Below are 22,745 nucleotides of genomic sequence, written 5' to 3'. Positions count from 1 at the left end.
GCTGAACAGGGCACTTTCGGCGGCAGGTTCGGCGGCCGAAAGTCCCAAACAGAGGCGAAACTCATGCATGTTCGGCGGCACCTTCGGCGGCCGAAAGTGCCAGACAGAGACGAAAGTCTCCTTTCGGGGGCAACTTCGGCAGCCGAAAGGCCTGCCTCCCCAGCCATGTTCGGCGGCCGAAAGTGCCTTCGGCTGCCGAACCTGGTTTCTGCCAAAGGGCAGAAACTCGGCTCCTTTATGCACATTTGCCTCCCAACTCTCAAATCATGCATAAACTTGTTCTAAAACATGCATACACACCATACATCACACCTAGGGGTATCAAACTATCATATACCCCAACTACAACACTTCAAACACACAAAAATCAACATACATTGTTCATCAAAACATCAAAACCCATAAACTCATCAACAAGCCTAAACATGCATCTCTACCCATAAAACAACTTAATGCTTGTTTAAAACACATAACAAGGGTGGATCCGAGCTTACCTCTTGAAGAAACGAGAGGAAGGGCGATCCTAGCTTGGAGATGGAGAGATTGAGCTCTTTGAACCTCCAAGTACCCAAAACTTGCTCTTTACTCACAGATCTTCAAAACAGAAGTTAAAACCCGTGAAAATCATGGAAGATCTAAGGAAAACACTCAAGATCGAGGGAGGGGTGGCGGAGACTCACCTTGGCCGACAACGGGGGAGAAAAAGCTCGCCCGTGCGGACCTAAGGGACCCTTTTATAGGTGGCTGGCCAGGCCACGTTGGGGGGCCGAATGTGCCTCCGCATGCATGTCATGTTCGGCGGCCGAACTTGACTTTCGGCGGCCGAACCTGGTTTTCCTCGAAAGACTTTTCATGCAAAAACTCATTTAATTTTCATACTTAAAACCATGAAATGCTTTAAAACATTTTATGAAAACATGTTTCTACCCTACTAGAGGCTTCCGACATCCGAGATTCCACCGGACGGTAGGAATTCCGATACCGGAGTCTAGCCGGGTATTACAACAACAGAGAAGTGGGAATTCGAAATTCAAAACTCCAAGACGTCTTCTCCTCCCCAAACACGTGAGGACAGCTCAGCAACCCATCAAGATACCTCAGCACTCAATCCCAAATATCTAGGAAGCCAAATCTCAAGAGGATACACTTCCCTTCTAAGAATTCAACTCCAATTGAGAAAAGAACTCCATCCAAATCAAGAAACTAAGGGCTGCCCCATTCAGCTATAAATAGAGGACAACAAACCAGCAAAAGGAACTCTCCATCATCGGAATTGAGTCCAACAGTTGCGCGCCATAGCAGCCGCACCAGTCGGCCCTTCCTCTTCTCCATTCTTGTTTTCTTTCTTTATTTTTATATTTGTTTCAGCCATGAATGGCTGAAACCCTTTTTCTAGTTGAATATTAGGTGAAACTTCAAGTTGTTTATGAATTGGGAGACTTGAACCTATGATGTTTATCTTTTATTTATCAATATTTATGCAATTTCATGCTTAATTCTATTATTGCTTTGTTGATTCTTGATTGCAAAGTGATAAATTGTTAGTTTGGGTGATTATAAATCCGTAATTACTTGAATTACTCAAATATAAGTAACTCTTGGCATAAAAACCAAGGAGATTGCATGATCTAGCAATATCACCATACGTTTGGGTAGATAGAATTAAGTCTCTCTATTTCTTAATGCAATTAATAGTTATTAGATGCTAAAAGTCTCAAGGACGTTCCTTGGCAACTTGTTGATTAGTGATTAATTAGATAACGTTCCCTAGTTAATCTATGATTAAGGAGGGATATGGTGGTGAGAAGCGTCTTTTACCTCCATAACTAATTTATTGAGTCAAATAAAAGAACAAATGTGTCAATGATCAATTCCAACAACTAAAGTGGATCCAAGTCTTCAACTAGAGCTTTTCTTATTGTTGAATTCTCTTTACTTTAATTACTTGCTTTATTTTATTGCTTATAATTCTAGTTTAGTTCATCAAACTTCAAAAACCCCATTTTTTACTTTTACTGTCTATTTATTTACTTGGTCTTGATAAAAAAAAGGTAAGTATTAATTCCCTGTGGATTCTATCCTTTTACCACTATCTACAGTTGTAAAATTGTGGATAAGCAAAAAGATTATTTTTGATCGGTTTCGACAACCACACAGTCAGTTGTTTCGAAAGGTAATGTTCAATAGAGGTTTACTAGTTATTATGGGTTTTCGGAATCACAACGACGATGTCAATTTTGGAACCTTATTCGAGTTTTATCTTGTAGAAACTCTCTTCCGTAACTTTGTTCAGGAGACTTTAATGATTTATACTCGAGAGATGACAAAGAAGGAGGAGCATCTTTGCCAAAGTATCTTATGCAGGGGTTGAGACAGGCACTTGAGAAGCATTTTTACCAAATTATCTTATGCAGGGATTTGATTTTGAATGATTGTAAATCTTTGTTAGACTCTAGAACTGATATTTTCTGTTAAATGGATTTGTAGTAATACTACTCTATCTGCTCATACTTTGACTAGAGAATCTATTAGACATAATCGTCTCTCTGTTTGGAATAATATCTCTATTTGTTTGATGTAATTTTATTAATACAATCATAGTTTTACTTTCAAAAAAAAAAAACTTATTCAAAATCAGCAAATATGAATCATGTAGAAAGTGAATAGAGTCAAATTTATAAGAAATTGATACTAATAACTTTTAATTGTGAACTAGAAAAATAAACAATAGAAATAAAAGGAGTTTGATGAATAATAAAATCAAAATAAAGATAAAACAATTAAACAAAGCAATAATAAAAAGAAAATTAAATCAATACAAATAAATTCTAATTGAAGATCTATTTTAGTTTTAGAAATTGATCATAGAAAAAAATATTTTTATTCACTCCGATAAATTAGTTTTAATTATGAAAGACACTCTTCATAACTAATATTTTTTTAGTTGTAAATTAATTAAAAAATATTTGCTAATTAACTGTAATCAACAACAATCAAGAGGAGATCTATTGGATTTAACCAACAAACCAAACTACATGGTGAGTTCAAGTTAAATCATGCAATTTCTTAATTATTACTTGTTGTTGAATACATAAGTAATGACAGATTTGAAGTATACAAACTAATATATCACTTTGAAAATATGAACAATGGATCATTACAGATTTCAAGTATACAAACTAATAAATCACTTTGAAAATATAAGCAACGGGTCATATTGATTAAATGACACAACAATAATTAAGAATTAAAATTACATAAATATTGAAAAAATAAATGATGAACAATGATATATTTAGATCTCACAATTCATGTATACTTTGAAATTTTAACCTAAATTCAACTATAAATAAAGAGTTTAATGACTAATGTTTTGAAAGAAAATACAAAAAAGAAAGAGAAGAAATTCAGCTGAAAGAGATGGTGATAAAGATGATATTCAACTGTCCACAAAAATCAAATTAAATAGGTGTTGAACCCTAACATAATTTTTTTGAAAATAGAGATTTTGATTAATTTAATCGAAAATCCTTGTTTAATTTGTTTTCAAATTTAAATTAATTTTCATTTATTGTCAGGTCTATCTCTGCTGTTCAAAAGTTTATCCAGAAAATTGAACAAATCGTTAATTAAATATGTTTATTCACTCTGCACATAATCAATTTATTTTCTCATAATTTTTACTCATTTTTCATATGTTTTACTTTTTTATAAAAACATGATAAAATGCACATAATTAATAAAAAAATCACTTAATTAGGTAATAAAAAAGAAAAAAGAATATATAGTGAATTTATCCTCTATCATATATATATATATATATATATACATATCAATCTTTTTTTGTTTTAGCCTAATCAAGCCATCTAATAAAAATATTTTCCTTAATTTGCATGGAACAAGATGAAAAAAAAAGAAGTTATTTTCTCAATTTCTTAATACTTGTTATCTTTTTTCTAATTTTTATCATTCTCATTCTGGTTGTTTTTCCATTTACATTATAATATCAATTCCAAACATAACAAAACTCTATTGGTAAATTCCTAAAACTCTCTTTTCCCGTAACAGTGATGAAAATTGAGCATAGACAACTTGCTTTCACGTTAGTCCCGTCCCTTCTGTTTGTGGATGAGATGACGTAGGCAACTTGCTTTCATCACAGAACATCACAAGACAAGATAGACTTCCTCTTCATCACCTATAGATGTTCACTAGACTTTGTGTCTTTATCACATCAGTAATCAGAAGGGATCTACATGGTCACTTCCAGAAAATTGAGCATTCCTTTCCACCCATATTTTAATTTGGAAACAAAGTGGATCTGCATAATGGACAGGTAACCTGCCCCACATCCACCCATTTGTCCAGGCACTCCTTATGAAACACATGAGAACAGTTGCACAACTCTCTGATTCCGTCTTTGTTCCTTGTGGAATCTAAGCAGACAGAGCAGATGTACTCTTCATCATCACCCTTTCCCAATGTTTTGAGGATACTGCTGAACTTCGCAATTGGAATTGCCTCTTCTTGATAAGGGGTGTGAAAATTCTGACAGGGACAGCAATTGGTATTGGGAAGAGCCTACCGATCATAAGAACATAATTGGGGTTCTCTTCAATAGAATAAGCTATTGTTTTGGTGGTTTGAGCAGTCACAGATGGGTGACGTGAGGGCCCCAATAAACGCAATCTTGAAGCAACTCAACAGAGTTGGCAGGGATGTGAAACCGATGCATTTTGGCATCTTCAGGGAAATAGAAGTTGATCGTGCTTGTCTTAGAGATAGATTTTTTGGGTTCAAACAAGGGGAGCAAAAACTACAACGATAGATAGTTATGGAATTTGTTTATTAGCGGATGGCTTGTCTACCTTAACACAAATCCTTCATAAATAATTCTGGTTTCTAGAATAGATATTATAGAATTATTCATTGATTTCTTTTTTTTTTTTTTCCTTTTCTCAACGTGCTTACGAGTTATGTTTTTTATTTTTTATTTTTATCTGAGTTATGATTTTGATTTGGCAGCCATCCATATACCAATATAATATTCGCTGTTAACATCAAGTAGAATCTATATATAAATCATATTTAGCTGATGAAGATGTAGAATATTATATATATATATATATATATTATTACATTTCAGTACTTTTTTATAATTTTTTTAAAAAAATTATAATTTAATTCTTATAATATATAAAAATTCATTATTTAATAACTCAATTTTATAAAATATATTAAAACGCCCTTAATATTTTAAAACATGTACTATTTTATTAATTTTAGCGATAAGTATTTTACTATTTAACCCTTTCAGTTTTGAAAAACCCATTAATTCATCTCTCAAATTTTAGAATAATTTACTAATTATGAAAGTCAAAATTAACATTAAAATTAATTAATAAATTTTTTTAAATGTGAAATATATTTTAATAATTTTTAATATTGAGAAATAAAAAATAAATATATTTTTAAAATCGAGAAATAAAAAATTTTGAAACAAATAAGTGAGTATACTGTACGGCTAAATAATAAGTTTTTTAATTTCTTATATAATTATTTGGAAAAAAAATTTTCCCAATTTTTTGTTCGCTGACAAAGCCAGTAATGTCATTCCTGTTGAAATTAACGTATTCGATGTTAAGAATTCTTTCATTCTGGGTAATGTTTTTGCCCATCTGATTTACCATATGTTAGTTGACTGTTTTTTGTTCCCAAAAGGAAAAAGAATTCATTGATAGGAAAAAAATATAAGGATAGAAACCCAAAATACAGCTCATTTGCAAAACTAAACTAAGCCAAAACCATAGAACTGAAGCCTTACAAAGAAAGTCTAAACAAACAAGCTCAGGCAAGAAGAAACTCTGGCTTAAGGACTGTCGGACCACCTTCCAAATCCAGGACCACACTCCAAGGCTCAGTCAAAGACACACACGAGGTAAAGAGAAAACCTCGAACTCATCATCTTCCACCAAGAGGGAAGGAGTAGCTGCAAATGAGGAAAGGGACGACAAATCTAGCTTGTACCATCTCCCATCTCGAACCCAAAGACTAGCGCTTACATAGGAAAGCAGATCCCATATCCTGCTCTAGCAAACTAGACGCCGAGAAAACGTTGCAGATCCATCAACGAGGAGAAAAAGCGTGCATGCAAGCACTCTCCCAACAGCCACTGAAGCTGAAAAACTAAAAACTCAACCAAAGGAGGGACTGAAACTCCAAATGGAGACTAAAAACATAAGAGCAACTAAACGAAAACAAAAATAAAAAACTGAAACTAATAGGATTACATTGGGGGAGAGGTCAACGGCCAAAGGCTGGACCATCCGAGGAAACTTAAGAAAAGAAGATTTGTTTTGAGAGAAGTGAGAGGATTTTGGGTACAGAGAGAAAATTATTAATATTTCAGTTTTGTTAGTCGACTGTTTAACCACATATATAGTTGAAATTCAAAGACAATATATTATATTTTAGAAAGGGTAATTTACAGGGAACGTACCAGAGACGCACAGTAGGTTTAATAAAATCTATAAACTCGTTACACATTAAATTTTATATAACTTAGTTTAATATTTAAAAATAATATAATTAATTAGTCATTCTCTTAAGTTAGAGATTAAACTGTCATTAATATTAAATAAAATAACTAAATTGTCCTCTCTGAAAAAAAATACAGGTAAACAGTAGTATATATTCGGCTATCTCAAGATATTTTAACATGACTTGCGTATATCAAGTGGTAAATGAAATTTTCTTTCACAAATATGAAGATTCAGTTCAACCATGAAATAAATATATCAAAACAGAGAGATTTAAAATCCTCATAGACGATGACACAGTGACAATCACAAGTTTAGAGCCATACCCATGCTACAGCAGAGTTATGAGGTTGAGCAAAGGGAGCAACAGCGTATAAGGGCGTGGAGTGGCACCGGAACAACCCAATAAAAGGTTGTTTGTTTTTCACAGATTCTACTACCGAGGCCTTTGATTAGAAGTCTCTATTATCACAGAATGAACGAAAAATGCCGAGTAAATATGGAGTTTTCTACTTTGGATAGTGTTCTGTAATGATGTTGATGGAGCTCGCATGGGAGGAAAAGGAGTTGCCGGGGGTCTGATTTGGAGAGGTGAGTTTTGTAGATGCAGTTGGGATTTTGGGTTGTGAGAGGAGAACCGACGAGAAGAGACAGTTGCGTGAAGGGGAATGGCGATAGGGGCTATGCAAGTGGAGGCCGTCGTCTGGTTCAGTGGAGGTGCCGTGCAGACGAGTGCTGAGCCTTTTAGTTTCTCTAAAGTTTGAGTGAATGATCAATGCTAACGTGGGAAAGAACTTTGTTTGAAACTTATACAATATTTGAATTATAATTTCTCAGACATTTGAAAAAAAGACCTCCTCAACTACTCCATAGCTCTAAACCAAACATCTCCTGGATCAGCAATGTGAATTATGGCAGGTAGGCAATGTGGTTAACATGCGCATACACGATTATTTGTCTGCTATTGAATCCAAAAGGAAGGCTTGTAATTCTATTAATCCTTTGTTATTTTGATATTTTATGCCTAACAAATTTCTTGATAATAATGTTCTAGAAAATTAAGTATGGAGTTAAACATTTGATTATTAAGTATTATAAACTCTCTTAATAAACTGAATAAACTTTTCTTTATCAGATATCAAAAAGTTTGAATTTGAACGTGTTATAAAAAGAAGCAATTTAATAATAAACTTATAAGTTGAGTAATTAATTAAGTGAAAAATATAAGTTAAAAAGTAATACTTTTTTTTTTGAAAACTAGAGAAAAATAAAATTAAAAAAGTAAATTACTATTTTTCTTTGGTATAATCGCTTCTTCAAATTGAAAGGAAATTTATAACATTTAAATTAAATTATAATTAAGTCCATATATAATCATATTGGAATTTATAAAAGTAAAAAAAAAAAGTAATTCAATATAATAATATCTTCTTTTAAAATATTTTTAATTTTCTAAATAAAAAATAATAGAATTATTTCCACTTCTTCCTTTATTCTATTTTCTTTCCATCCGAATCAAAGAACTGAAGGATTCTTTTTTTATTATTTTATTTTACTTTACCTTTGATAAAATAAAAAATAAAGAATTTTAAAAAACACGGTGAGAATGAATTGTTAAAAGGGCATAAACGTAAACGAAAGCATTCCATAATTGATAATAATTTACTAAGAAACAAAATTCAATTGAACCCAAAAGCCGAAATCCCTGCGGAAACATACCGAAGGAAACAAAACTCGATATATATATATATGTGTGTAAATCTCCATCTCCATCTCCATGTCCATCGCCAGCCTCCCAACATCATTTATTTTTAAATTTTCTCCTTTAAACTGAGGTTTTGGGATTGGACGAATCTACTGCTTCTCGTACATCAGATACAAACATTATCTGAACTGCCTGATTACTCCTCTCAAGGTATTTTTCTTTCTCTAATTTTATCTCTTTTTAATCCATGCTTTCTTTTCGACATCTTTATACTTTCTTAGATCCTATAGAATATTATTTCTGGTGTCTTAGCAGTTTAGAAAGTTTGATCTCTTTTTCGCTTTTTCCCCCCTTTCTTTTGGCCTTGGTATATTTTTGCGTATTGGGGGTCTCGTGAATTTTTGCTTTTTTCGATTTTCCTTTTTCTTTTTAAAGGATCTTTTTATCTGGGTTTGTGTAATTTCAAGGTTTGTGAAGGTTTGTTGCCCAAGACTGTTAAGGACTAATGATACAGTATGTTGGTTTTCTGGTTGATGCTAGTTGTTGGGGTTTTTGAAGAATTATTGATATTTTTTTTTAGACTTAAGGCAGTAGTCGGCTTATATGACTATTGTAAAGGGTGAGATTTGAACTTCCCAGAGTGATACTTGATTTTCTTTTCCATTTATATATAACCAGATAATAGACCATTCTATTGATTTGTTGTGTTCATTCTTTAATTACATACTTGAATGAAGATTTTGATTTCGTGTTGTTTGTTAAATTCAGATGGAAGTGCAAAATTGTGAATCTGCACATACAATTGAAGTCCATGGAGATCTACCTGCTATGCAAACACATCTGGGTGGGAGTAAGATCTGTGGGGGAACATCATGTGGATTTTCTGATGCTAGAACCAGTTCTAAAGAGGCAAAGGAACGATCCGCATCCATGCGGAAGCTTTTGATGGCAGTTATACTCTGTATTGTTTTCATGAGCGTGGAAGTTGCTGGAGGAATCAAAGCCAATAGTCTTGCCATCTTGACGGATGCAGCTCATTTGTTATCAGATGTTGCAGCATTTGCAATCTCCTTGTTTTCACTCTGGGCATCAGGATGGGAGGCAACCCCACGTCAGTCTTATGGTTTTTTTAGGATTGAGATACTTGGTGCATTGATTTCCATCCAGATGATATGGCTTCTTGCTGGGATCCTTGTGTATGAAGCCATTGCTCGACTGATCTATGATACTGGTGAAGTTCAGGGCTTTCTTATGTTTGTTGTTTCTGCATTTGGTTTATTGGTTAATATTGCCATGGCACTCTTGTTGGGTCATCAGCATGGTCACTATCATGGACATGGTGAGGATGAGCATGGACATAGCCATGAAGATCATGTTAATGGACATAGCCATGAAGATCATGTTCATGGACATAGCCATGGATTAAGCATAGCTACACATCACCATCATCATTTGGGGAACTCCCAGCACAATGTTCAGAATCATCATACGCGTGAATCAGATCAATCTGAGCCTCTACTTAGGACTTTCTCAGGAGGTGGAGCTAAAATTAAAGATGGGACTAAAAGGAATAAACAACGGAACATCAATGTACAGGGGGCTTATCTTCATGTATTGGGGGATTCCATACAAAGCGTTGGGGTGATGATTGGTGGAGCAATAATTTGGTACAAACCAGAATGGAAGATTATTGATCTGATATGTACCCTTGTATTCTCTGTAATTGTATTAGGCACAACAATCAGGATGTTGCGGAATATTTTAGAGGTTCTGATGGAGAGTACACCAAGAGAGATTGATGCCACTAGGCTTGAGAAGGGTCTTTGTGAGATGGATGAGGTGGTTGCCATTCATGAGCTTCACATTTGGGCAATAACTGTCGGGAAAGTTTTATTGGCTTGTCATGTCAAGATCACGCCTGAAGCAGATGCTGACATGGTACTAGACAAGGTTATAGACTACATTAGGAGAGAATACAATATCAGTCATGTGACTATTCAGATTGAGCGCCAGTAGGTAGAACTGACGCAAATTGCATTTGGATGGGCTCAATATTAGTTGTAGCATTTATAATAATGTACTTTTTGATGTTTTTTTTTTTTATCATCGCAGTCGTGTTAATGCCAATAGGTGGAACGGATGTAAATTGCATTTTGATGGGCTTAATCTCAGTTGCGGAATTGTCACAATCTTAGTTTATAATTTATTTTTTCATCTATGTTAGGTCATATGCAACACCGTTGGTCGCTTTTTGTGGTGTAGAATACAGAGTGATGATTTCTTTGGGTGTTTCTTATAAGCCATTTAGATATTGTTCATGTCCATACTCTCTATCTTTTGTGATCAAGAGTTACCTTAATCAGCCTCATCTGCGATTATTTCCTAGTATAAAGCTGGGGGGTAAATTATGGAGTAAGGTTGAAGCCATTCTAGATTAGCAATTAGGCTGCAATAATTTCCTCTGTAGCAAGGCTAAACCAGCTTCTTGGCTTCTTAGAGTTCTGTATGAGTTAAAAGTTGGTTGCTAGTCTAGTTTATGAAATTGATGGAAGCAGTGTGTTGCAGCAGTAGCTCGCTAATAAGTCATGGGTTCTTGGAAACCTGGGATTAGAGATGGCTAAGAGAAGTAACTGAAAGTAAAATGGTGTATTTGCCTTGTAAAATAGAATACTTAAATGCTCTCTCTGTAATTGCTGGAGATTCTGATCTGGTATTGTAACCACAACACCGTGCTCATAAATTCGTAGTACTATAGAACATCTGGGTTAAATTCCTGATAGGATAAAGCTCTGATGCATAAAATCGGCTGCTTAAGATGCCAAACAGACTTGAGAGTTCGGGAGACAAGGAGTGGCTTAACAATAACATAGTCAAACGTGTTTAAGGAACTCCACAACTGAGAAATTATAAGCACAACATGCAACTTGAACCTCAGAAAACCCTGCCTTTTTGGCCAGAGTTTGGATTTCTCTGTATGTTCTTTCCTTTCCCTTGGAGTTCATGCTTGTCAGCAGCAAACATGTCTGCAGCAAGCTTCTAGCTGCAGTATTAGTTCCGGTGGTTTCTGGAACTACCATGTCCACTGCTATCACTTTCCCATTACTTGGCAAAGCTTCATAGCAATTCTTTAACAGCTTTATGACGTCTTGATCATCCCACATGTGGAGTATCCACTGTTCCATGCAAAATTATGATACCATGTTAGTGAATAAAATTTCAATAGCAAAAAACCACCGACTAAATGATTATCCCATGTACTCGATGCCGTTCATCTTGTGTGCCTTATCGAATGGAGTTCCTCCTTCAACCACTGCATCTTTTAAATGGTACCTGTTTTCATGTTCCGTGAATTAGGCCGAGTAGAGATTGATTATGAATTACCTACTAAAAAGACACTTGTGTTACCAAGTTTCCATCATAACTTTGTCCTGTATCATAGCTAGAAGGGGAGCCAAGCATCCCCCATCATGGTTTTTGATGAAGTATTTGGCCACAGGTCCTAAACCATATAAGCTATGAAGCTGGCCATCATGACCGTTGGAGGTTACAGAGCATGTGAGCACACGATTGCTGGCGAGAAGGCGGAGGATACAGTCGAGCAACAGGGGGTTAAGGATAGTAAGTTGGGAGGCAATTTGAGAAGAGGAAAGCTGGACAGTAGGACCAGCTTTTTCCAAAATCTCGAGCACGCCTAGTTCTGTTGCTGCCTTTAAGGCCATGGGCAGTAGTGATGCACTCGCAATTTGCATGGCATACTGGCGCTGTTCTTCCTCTTCTTGTTGTTCATGGGTAGTGGTAATGGATGCCATTTGGATTTGATTTGGGTAAATTTGGCTACCTTATCTACGCTATAAAAGTATGAATTTTGGGTGTACATGTAAACAAGAGATTGGAGAATGGTTGCTTCACCTGTCGCGCCACTGACTTTTACCCGGATGACTAGTTCTCCTTTAATCTTCTGCCTACCTGTCTGTCAGTCCAACATCTATCTTCTGTTTATTTTATTGCCATTTATTTTAGAAACTAATCATTTCTCCGCACATTGTCAATATTAAATTATTTTATATGTAAATTATTGTTATAAAATAAAAAAAATAATTATTAAAAAAAAAATAAAAATTCAACTCATTGGTATAATTTTCAATTTTATTATAAAAAATTTAAAAATTTTAAATATTAATCAAATATAAAATTATACATTAATAAATTTAATAGTATTAAAAAATTAAAAATTTTAGTAATTATTATTATATATTATTAATATTTAATAATAAATTTTATTAATAAATTATATTTTTTAAAAAATAAAATTTATTAAACTTTAATGATGTTGAATAGCGGTGGCAGTAGTGATGGTGATAGTGGAGGAGTAGTGTCAGACCCTTGAGCCGGTAGGCTTGAATTGGATGAAGTTGAGCCTTGATTTCACCACAATTGGGAGTGTGCAGGGGCGCACTTGATCGGCAAGGCTGTGTGCTTGGGCAGGCTAGTATTCTGCTGGGTGCAAGAGCTGGACTTCAGGTGTCAGTTCAGTCCATCATGTGGGGATGCTGCTATAGTAGGGATGGAAGTTGCTGAATGCAAAGGAGAGGCCTACAAATGTGGGAAAGTGATACTGGAGTGGGGCATGTTCTCCCATGAGAGGTAGTGGGTAGTTATAACTCTCATAATGGGTAGTGGATAGTTATAACTCTCATGATGAGTAGTGGGCGGTTATATAGCTCCCATGATGAGTAGTGGGTGGTTATTTCTCCTTAGTAGTTGGGGGTGTTAATGTAACGATCCGAAAATCCAGACCGCTACCGGCGCTAGGATCCAGATCGGCTTAAGGCCGCCGGGACCCGTAGCAAGCCAAACATACATCCTGTGAACCTGTTTAATCCCATACATGATCAACATCATACATAAAAATTTGAACTTTTCTTTTTCATTCATGAACCAAACTCAACCTGTGCATGCATTAACATAGACATTAATATTAACCCCACCTTGGAGTCCTCATCAATGCTCCAATGGGGTGACATAATCATGCATTAAGTTTGGTTAAACATAATCATCCATAAACATTTAGGATCATGTATCTAAAAAGGGATTTACAACATACTATGGTCAAGCACACTTCTAAACCTCAATATCATCATTACATTACATAACTCAACCTTACATTACAATAACCATCATGTCCACTGCTAGCTATTACATGACTAAGACTTTACTCTATCCGATCTCCTGCTCTATCCTGTACCTGCAAACCTGGGGGTTAAAGGAGAGGGGTGAGCTAACAAGCCCAGTGAGTAGAACCATAAAAACATGTTAACAAACATGCTCATATAAATGCATCATAACTCAGACAATTCACATCAAGGGTTGGGTGAACTTGTCACCAAATAGTCCCAGCATCATTTCGTGCCAGGCCGTAGCATGGGGTCCTGGTCTTCCTGTCATATCATACATTACTTACCATTTCCCCAGGGCCTCCTCTGGGCACCTGGTCTTCGAGTCCCATATCCGTGCCAGGCCGTAGAATGGGGTCCTGGTCTTTCATTTCCGTGCCAGGCCGTAGAATGGGGTCCTGGTCTTTTCTCAGGGACTACTTGGGTCATCCAACATTCACCCACATCAACAATAAAGAATGTGATGCAACATATTCGTGAAATCTAATACAATCATCCTATTGCATAATCATGATGCATGAAACATGATAAAAAAATATTTAATTTCTCATTTTAAAAGATTAAGTTTAGTTCCACTCACCTCTGGCTGACTCTGACAAACACCGAAGCAGCTGAACTCACTGCTGGGGTCCTCGGTTCCTCGGGTCCGAACCTACACAGGTGGACTCAAATGAGGGACACACATGATCATGACTCTGAAATACTCCCCAAAACCCCCCCCAAAACACCTTAAAACAATCATAGAAAACATGCAAAGTAGGGCTGAACAGGGCACTTTCGGCGGCAGGTTCGGCGGCAGGTTCGGCGGCCGAAAGGCCCTCCAGAGCCGAAAGTCATGCACCTTCGGCCGCACTTTCGGCGGCCGAAGGTTCCCTCCAGAGACGAAACTCATGCATGTTCGGCGGCACCTTCGGCGGCCGAAACTCCCTTCCAGAGCCGAAAGTCCACTTTCGGGGGCAGGGTTCGGCAGCCGATACATGCTACCACAGGCAGGTTCGGCGGCCGAAAGAGCCTTCGGCTGCCGAAAGAGCCTTCGGCTGCCGAACCTGGTTTCTCCCAAAGGGCAGAAACTTGGTTCCAACATGCACAAACGCCTCCCAACTCATTCAAACATGCATTTTTCTATTCTACAACATGCATACTCCAGCATACAAGCTCCTAGGGGCTTTAAACCATCAAAAACCCCAACTACAACACATCAAACAACCCACATTACTCATACACATGCATAAACCCATAAACATAACAAAAACCTAACATGTATTTCTACCCCATAGATCTTCATAAAACTTGTTTAAAACATGCAAGAAAGGTTGGATCTAAGCTTACCTCTTGAAGATCGAGAGGGAAGACGATCCTAGCTTGGAGGTAGGGAGAAATCCACTCTTTGTTCTCCAAGCTTCCAAACTTGCTCTTTTGTTCAAAGATCTTCAAACCAAGTGAAAGCTCATAAGAAAAACATGAAGATTCGAAGGAAGAAGCTCAAAATCGATGAGGGACGGCGGAGAGCTCACCTTGGCCGAAAACGGGGAGAAAAGCTCTCCCGTTCGGACATGGGGACCCCTTTATAGGTGGCTGGCCAGGCCACTTTCGGGGGCCTAACGTGCCTCCGCATGCATGCCATGTTCGGCGGCCGAACTTAAGGTTTAGCGGTCGAACCTGGACTTCCCTCACTTATACTTTCGGGGGCCTAAAGCACTCCCGAAACGCATGCACGTTCGGCGGCCGAACTTGGGATTCGGCGACCAAACTTGAGTCTTCCTCTCAAGACCATTTTCATTCAAAACTTAACTTCCTTTTTACTTAAAATCATAAAATACATCAAAACATTTTATAAATACATCATTTTACCCTTCTAGAGGTTTTTGACATCCGAGATTCCACCGGACGGTAGGAATTCCGATACCGGAGTCTAGCCGGGTATTACAGTTAACCACAACTTCTTGTAAGCTGTTGTTGTATCCTATATATACTCATACACATGTAAATATGAGTGCTAGCTAGAGAGAGCTAAAGAGAGCACTGCTGGAACACTGTTGGAAGAGTTCCGTGAGAGGTGTCTCTTGTATTGTTTCCTTTTAGTGAATGAAAGGTTGGGAAAGTTATTTTCTGTAAATACTGTTGTGTTGCACTTTGTTTGATTGAGAATCTATGCCTTTCGAACCTCACTTTGTGAAAGAGTGTGGCTGAGCCAAATGGGATTTCTTGGTTGCCTAGCAGGTTTCTAAGTGACTGTTGCTGCTACGTGTGTTTCGACTTAGACCCCTGTGATAATTTGGTATCAGAGCGAAGGTTTGCTGTGAACGATTGCACTGACTACTATGGCTGGAGGTGGAGCTATAGAAGTTGTTTGAGAAAGGGTGGCACGACTAGAATCTATTATTGGCCCAGTTGATGCTGATGGTGTGGAAAATATTTCTACATGGATTGATGACCTTCATGAGTCCGTCCAGCATCTGGAGACCATGCTCAACGAGTTCTCTGCGGAGATGAGAGCAAGGGTGGGTGTGCTGGAGGCAGACGTGACGTTGGTGAAACGGATGGTTGCAAAGACCCCTAGGGAGACGGTTTTTGCTGGGAAGATGAAGGTGCCGGAATCAAAGGCATTCAATAGTGCCCGAAGTTGTGGTGGCAAACCCATATGGGACATGGAACAGTATTTTGCTGCTGCTAGGATCCCTAATGTGGAGCAACTTACAATCACTAGCATGTACGTGTCAGGGGATGCCAAGTTGTGGTGGCGAACCCATATGTCCGATGATGCCAGTGCTGGCAGGCCGAGGATTGACTCTTGGGAGAGATTAAAAAAGGAAATGAAGGATCAGTTCCTGCCTTGCAATGCCTCTTGGGTTGCAAGGGATTCTTTAAAGCGGCTGAGACAATCGGGTACAATGAGGGATTATGTCAAGGAATTTAGTTCTTTGATGCTGGATATCTAGAATATGTTCGAGGAGGAAAAACTGTTCAATTTTATATCTGGTCTTCAACCATGGGCACATATGGAGTTGAGAAGGAAAAACGTGAAAGACTTGCCTAGTGCCTTTGCTGCTGCTGAAGGCTTGGTGGATTTCAAGCTCAGTAAAGATGCTGGCCCGAGTAAGGGAAAGCACAAAGGGTTGGAGAAGAAGGGTGGCAAGAAGAATAGTAGTGACTATAAGAAAGATAGTGAGAAAGGGAAGGATGATGGTCAGAGTTCAGGGAGCAAGTTCTTGAAGGGAAACCAGAGGTGTTTCCTATGCAATGGACCCCATCGTGCAAGGGATTGCCCAAAGAGGGAGAAGCTGACTACTCTTATGGCTGAGGATGACCATGCCCCTGTAGTTGCTGACTCTGGGAATTCTTCTATCATGAATCCAATGCATTTGGTGAATGCTATTTCAGAGGTGAGTCCTTTGAAAGGATTGTTGTATGTGAACATACGATTGAATAGTGCAGAAGTGCTGGCTATGGCTGATACTGGTGCTTCACATAACTTTTTGGCTGAGAGGATGGCCAAAACTTTGGGTTTAGAAGTGACCAAGAGCTCCAACCATATGAAGGCAGTAAATTTGGCAGCAAGAGATGTGATAGACATGGCGGCTAATGTTGTTTGTACTGTTGGGAATTGAGCTGAAAATGTCAATTTTTTGGTTGTTCCTTTAGATGATTTTGATTTGATTTTGGGGAATGATTTCTTTATGCGGGCTAAAGTTGTTGTTGTTCCTTATTTGAGTGGGTTGTTCATTTTAGATGAATTGCAAACCTATTTTATCCAAGGAAAATTTATTCCTAAGGATGAATGTAATGATTTTAGCAAGGTGAATTGTATACTGAGTGCTACACAGGTTGAGAATGGGTTAAGGAGAGGTGAGGAGACCTTCCTTGCTGCCTTGCTAGATGTCAAGCCCAACAGGACTGGGGAAGTCCCGGATCAAGTTGCTGAGTTGTTGAGGCAATTTGCAGATGTGATGCCTCCTGAGTTGCCAAAGAAGTTGCCTCCTAGAAGAACAATTGATCACAAGATAGAATTGGTGCCAGGATCGCAACCTCTTGCACATGCTCCATATCGGATGTCTCCTCTTGAGCTTGCTAAGCTAAGGAAGCAGTTGAATGAGTAGCTGGAGGCAGGGTACATTCAACCTTCAAAAGCTCCCTATGGTGCGCCGATTTTGTTTCAGAGAAAGCATGATGGCAGTTTAAAGATGTGTGTAGATTATCGTGCTTTGAATAAAGTGATGATAAAGAACAAATATCTTGTGCCTCTTATCCAGTATCTGTTGGACAGATTGAGTGGAGCTTGCTGGTTTACAAAGCTGGACCTACAGGCTGGGTACTGGTAGGTTCGAATTGTTGAGGGAGATGAAGCGAAGACTACGTGTGTCACTCGCTATGGAGCTTATGAATTTTTAGTTATGCCTTTTGGATTGACAAATGCTCCTGCCACATTTTGTAATCTCATGAATGATGTCTTGTATGATTTTCTTGATAATTTTGTTGTGGTGTACTTAGATGATATAGTTATCTATAGTAGGAACTTGGATGAGCATTTGTTGCACCTAGGGTTGGTGTTAGAAAGGCTGCGGATGTACAAACTGTACATCAAAAATGGAGAAATGCGAGTTCGTAAGACAGGAAGTCATGTTCCTGGGTCATCTTGTAAGCTAGGGGAGGGTGAGGAAGGACCCAAGGAAGGTAGATGCCATTGTGGAGTGGCCTGTACCAACTGGAGTCTTGGAGTTGCGGTCATTTCTTGGGCTTGCAAACTATTACAGGAAGTTTGTGGCTAGGTACTCCAAGAAAGTTGCACCGTTGATGGATCTTCTGCGGAAGAATGAGAAATGGCAATGGGGGAGTCATTGCCAAAGTGCTTTTGAGAAGTTGAAAGCTGCTATTTCTTCAGAACCCGTGCTGAAGTTGCCTGATTTTTATGCACCTTTCGAAGTGCATATTGATGCTTCTGATAAGGCTATTGGAGGGGTGACAGTGTAGGAGGGACATCCAGTTGCCTTTGAGAGCAGGAAGCTAAATGAAGTTGAACAGAAATATTCTGCCCATGAGAAGGATATGGTTGATATTGTCCATTGTCTCCATGTGTGGAGAGTGTACTTGCTGGGTATGAAGTTTGATGTTAAAACTGATAACGTAGCTAACACTTTCTTCAAGACTCAGAAGAAGCTATCTTCTAAGCAGGCTCGTTGACAGGAGTTCCTGGCTGAATATGATTTTGTGTGGGAGCACAAGCCAGGAAGGCACAATCAGGTTGCTGATGCCTTAAGTAGAAAGGAGGTAGTTGTTGCATTGTACAACACTACTCGTGTTCAGCCTAATATGATGGACAAGATTCGTAACCATGGCATGGAGGATGCTGGTTACAAAAAGCTGGTTCAGCATATTAAGGATGGAATTATAATGACCCGAAAATCGGACCGCTACCGACGCTAGGATCCAGATCGACTTAAGGTCACCGGGACCCGTAGTAAGCCTACTATACAACCTGTACATCTGATGAAATCCCATACATGATCATACATTTTCATAAAAACTTTAAATTTTTCATATACCAAGCTTGACCTGTGCATGCATCATAACTTTATACATACAAACCCCATACTAGAGCCCTCATCAAATGCTCTAGTTGGGTCAACATTACATACATCAATCTTGGTTCAATATATGACATCATTAAAACATTTACATAAAGATCATGTACAACAGGGATTAACCATACATTAGGGCCAACCACAATACTAATCCTTATTACATTACTTTACATTACATCATTTTATATATCATGTCCACTACTAGACTATTACATAATATAGCCTTTACCCTTGCTGACTTCCTGAGCTATCTCTGACCCTGCAACCTGGGGGTTAGGGGAAAAGGGATGAGCTACTAAAGCCCAGTGAGCAGAACAGTAAAAACAGTTCATTAAACATATGCCATCATGAAATGCATCACATCACAAACAATTCACATCAAGGATAGACTTGTCACCAATGGCTCTCTATATAATCCAATGTGCCCGGCCCACAACGGGAGCTCCTCAGGACTTTCGCTTAACATATCATAACATAACACATCCAATGTGCCAGGGGCGTAGAATGGGTCTCGATCTGGACTTTCTCTTACTCTGTGCCAGGGGCGTAGAATGGGCCTCGACTTGGACTTCCATACCATATCATATCATAACATATCATATCAAGGGCCAATGAGTCATCCAACATCCATCCACATCAACATCATATTATGCAATGCGTCATATTCATGAATTCTAATGCAATACAACCTATTACATACATGGCATTCATAATGCATGAACATGCTTAAAAGTTTAATTGCTTTGAAATAAAAAGAGTTGTGTTCTACTCACCTCTGGCTGACTCTGAAACAGCTCACTGCTGGCCTTCTCGGTTCCTCAGGTCCGATCCTACACAGGTGGACTCAAATGAGGGACCAAACAAACTCTAACATGACTTTAAACATCCCCCCAAAAACCCCCTAAAACATTATCATAGCATCACATAGAATATACATTTATCATTTAACTAACATAAACCCTAACATTTTACATCTATTTTAAACATGCATTAAAACCCTTAACCCCTTCTTAAAACTTACTTAAAACATCATAAGAGACGTGGATCTACACTTACCTCTTGAAGATCGAGAGGAGATGTGATCCAAACTTGGAGATTGGGAGAAATCGAGCTTCGGGGGTCTCCAAGCTTCAAAACTTTGATTTTAGCTTAAAATCTTCAAAATAAAGGTAAAAACTCATAAAAATCATGAGAGACTTGAAGGAAAAGCACAAGATCGACAAGGGGTAGCGGAGACTCACCTTGCCCGGAAATGGAGAGAGAAAACTCGCCCATTTTCGGACAGGAGGCCCTTTATAGGTGGTTGGCCAGATCACTTTCGGGGGCCAAAAGTGCCTTCGCATCCGCCCCATGTTCGGCAGCCGAACCTGGGTTTTTCCCTCAAGCTCTTTTCTTTTCAAAACTCAATTTCTTTCTTCATTAATACCATAAAACATGTAAAAATATTTTAAAAACCTTTATTTTACCTTTCTAAAAGGCTCTGACATCCGAGAAATTCTGGATTCCAACGGAGATTCCGCCGGAAGGTAGGAATTCCGATGCCGGGGTCTAGCCGGGTATTACAGGAATTGTGAGAAGATATTATCTGGAAGATGATTTCTTGATGGCTTCAGGTGGCAGATTGTTTGTTCCTAGTGTTGGTGGCCTAAGAAGGGAGATTCTTAGGGAGACACATGACCCTCAGTGGGCTGGGCATCCAGGGGTGAGTAGGATGATGGCTCTCCTTGGCAGAAACTATTTCTGGCCGAAGATGGAGGAGGATGTTGTAGCTTATGTTCGCACTTGTCTAGTTTGTCAACAGGACAATAGTGAGCACCAGAAGCATGCTGGTTTGCTTCAACCATTGGCTATTGCAGAAAAACCTTGGAAATCTGTGTCTATGGACTTCATTGGGGGATTTCCCAAGGTGAGTGATATGTCTTCTGTTATGGTTGTGGTGGATCGATTCTCCAAGTACGCGGTGTTTATTCATGCCCCTTCTGCCTGTCCATCCGATGTTGCTGCTGACTTATTTTATAAAAATGTTGTGAAGTGCTTTGGCTTGCCAAGAGATTTTGTAAGTGATAGGGATGCACAGTGCACTGGTAGATTCTAGACTACTTTATTCAACATGATGGGGATGGAGTTGAAATTCTCCACTGCCAATCATCCCCAAACTGATGGGCAGACCGAGAGAATCAATGGTTTGCTTGAGGAGTACCTTAGGCATTATGTGAGTGCAAGTTAAAGAAACTGGTTAGAACTGCTGGATAGTGCACAATTTTGTTACAATTTGCACAAATCTTCTTCTACAAAGTTGAGTCCATTTGAACTTGTTTTGGGACATCAGCCTAACACTTCTGTGGAGATGGCCAAACAGGGGGCTGGTGGCAAGTGCTCTACTGCATATAAGTTCGCCAAAAGCAGACATGAGTTATTAGAGGAAGCTGGTGACAACCTGAGGAAAGCATCAAGGAGAATGAAGAAATATGCAGACAGAGGAAGAAGGGACATGGAGTTCAACATTGGTGAAAGAGTTTTGCTGAAGTTGACTCCGCAGATTTGGAAGAAGATAAGCAGTAAATCAGTGCATAGGGGATTGATCCCTAAGTATGATGGGCCCTTTGAAATTGTGGCCAAGGTTGGCGATGTTGCCTACAAGCTGAAATTGCCCAAAAGATTTAAAGTTCATCCAACTTTCCATGTTAGTTTCCTTAAAAAGTTTCACGAAGATGTCGCTGAATCTTCAAGAAGCCAAGTGAAGAGAGCTCTATCAGTTGTGAGGAAACAGTTCGATGATCAGATTGGGGAGATTCTGGATCATATGACATTGGGGCAAAGCAAGAAGAATAGGAGAACGGAGTTCCTTATTCAATGGAAAGACAAGCCAGTCACAGAAGCTACTTGGGAAAGAGATACAACCTTGTGGCAGTTTGAAGAGCAAATAGAGGATTATTTGCGAGCCCTACCAACGAGGATGTTGGCTCCTTCTAGTGGGGGTGGTTTGTTAGACCCTTGAGCCAGTAGGCTTGAGTTGGGGTGAAGTTGGGTCTTGATTTCACCACAAATGGGAGTGTGTAGGGGTGCACTTGATTGGCAAGGTTGTGTGCTTGGGTAGGCTGGTGTACTGCTGGGTGCAAGGGCTGGACTTCAGGTGTCAGTTCAGTCTATCATGTGGGGATGCTGCTACAGTAGGGATGGAAGTTGCTGAATGCAAAGGAGAGGTCTAAAAATGTGGGGAAGTGATGCTGGAGTGGGGCATGTTCTCTCATGAGAGGGTAGTTATAACTCCCATAATGGGTAGTGGATAGTTATAACTCCCATAATGAGTAGTGGGCAGTTATATAACTCCCATGATGAGTAGTAGACGATTATTTCTCCTTAGTGATTGGGGGTGTCAACCACAACTTCTTGTAAGCTATTGTTGTATCCTATATATACTCATACACATGTAAATATGAGTGCTTGCTAGAGAGAGCTAAAGAGAGCACTGCTGGAACACTGTTGGAAGAGTTCCGTGAGAGGTGTCTCTTGTATTGTTTCCTTTTAGTGAATGAAAGGTTGGAAAAGTTATTTTCTATAAATATTGTTGTGTTGCACTTTGTTTGATTGAGAATTTGTGCCTTTTGAATCTCACTTTGTGAGAGAGTGTGGCTGAACCACGTGAGATTTCTTGATTGCCTAGCAGGTTTCTAAGTGACTGCTACCGCTGCATGTGTTTCGACTTAGACCCCTGTGACAAGTAGTACTTCAATAAAAAGAATTCTAA

At 38.5% G+C, this 22,745-nt stretch overlaps 2 protein-coding genes across 2 annotated transcripts; one reads left to right on the top strand and one right to left on the bottom strand.

The window, feature by feature from the left end:
- The first annotated feature begins 8,220 nt into the window (after window positions 1-8,220).
- On the top strand, window positions 8,221-10,433 carry LOC110609502 (metal tolerance protein 1). The gene is made up of 2 exons (XM_021749101.2): window positions 8,221-8,454; window positions 9,013-10,433. The coding sequence occupies exon 2, from the start codon at window positions 9,013-9,015 to the stop codon at window positions 10,258-10,260; it is 1,248 nt and encodes a 415-aa protein (XP_021604793.1). The 5' UTR covers window positions 8,221-8,454; the 3' UTR covers window positions 10,261-10,433.
- A 134-nt stretch (window positions 10,434-10,567) lies between these two features.
- On the bottom strand, window positions 10,568-12,148 carry LOC110609830 (caffeic acid 3-O-methyltransferase). Its single transcript, XM_043954212.1, has 2 exons — window positions 11,650-12,148; window positions 10,568-11,574 (listed from the first exon to the last, which is right to left on the bottom strand). The coding sequence occupies exons 1-2, from the start codon at window positions 12,051-12,053 to the stop codon at window positions 11,490-11,492; spliced, it is 489 nt and encodes a 162-aa protein (XP_043810147.1). The 5' UTR covers window positions 12,054-12,148; the 3' UTR covers window positions 10,568-11,489.
- Between the last annotated feature and the right edge of the window lie 10,597 nt (window positions 12,149-22,745).

The sequence above is a fragment of the Manihot esculenta genome, chromosome 2 (assembly GCF_001659605.2).
Source record: "Manihot esculenta cultivar AM560-2 chromosome 2, M.esculenta_v8, whole genome shotgun sequence".
Classification (NCBI taxonomy): domain Eukaryota; kingdom Viridiplantae; phylum Streptophyta; class Magnoliopsida; order Malpighiales; family Euphorbiaceae; genus Manihot; species Manihot esculenta.
This window is presented reverse-complemented; position numbering and strand designations above follow the sequence as displayed.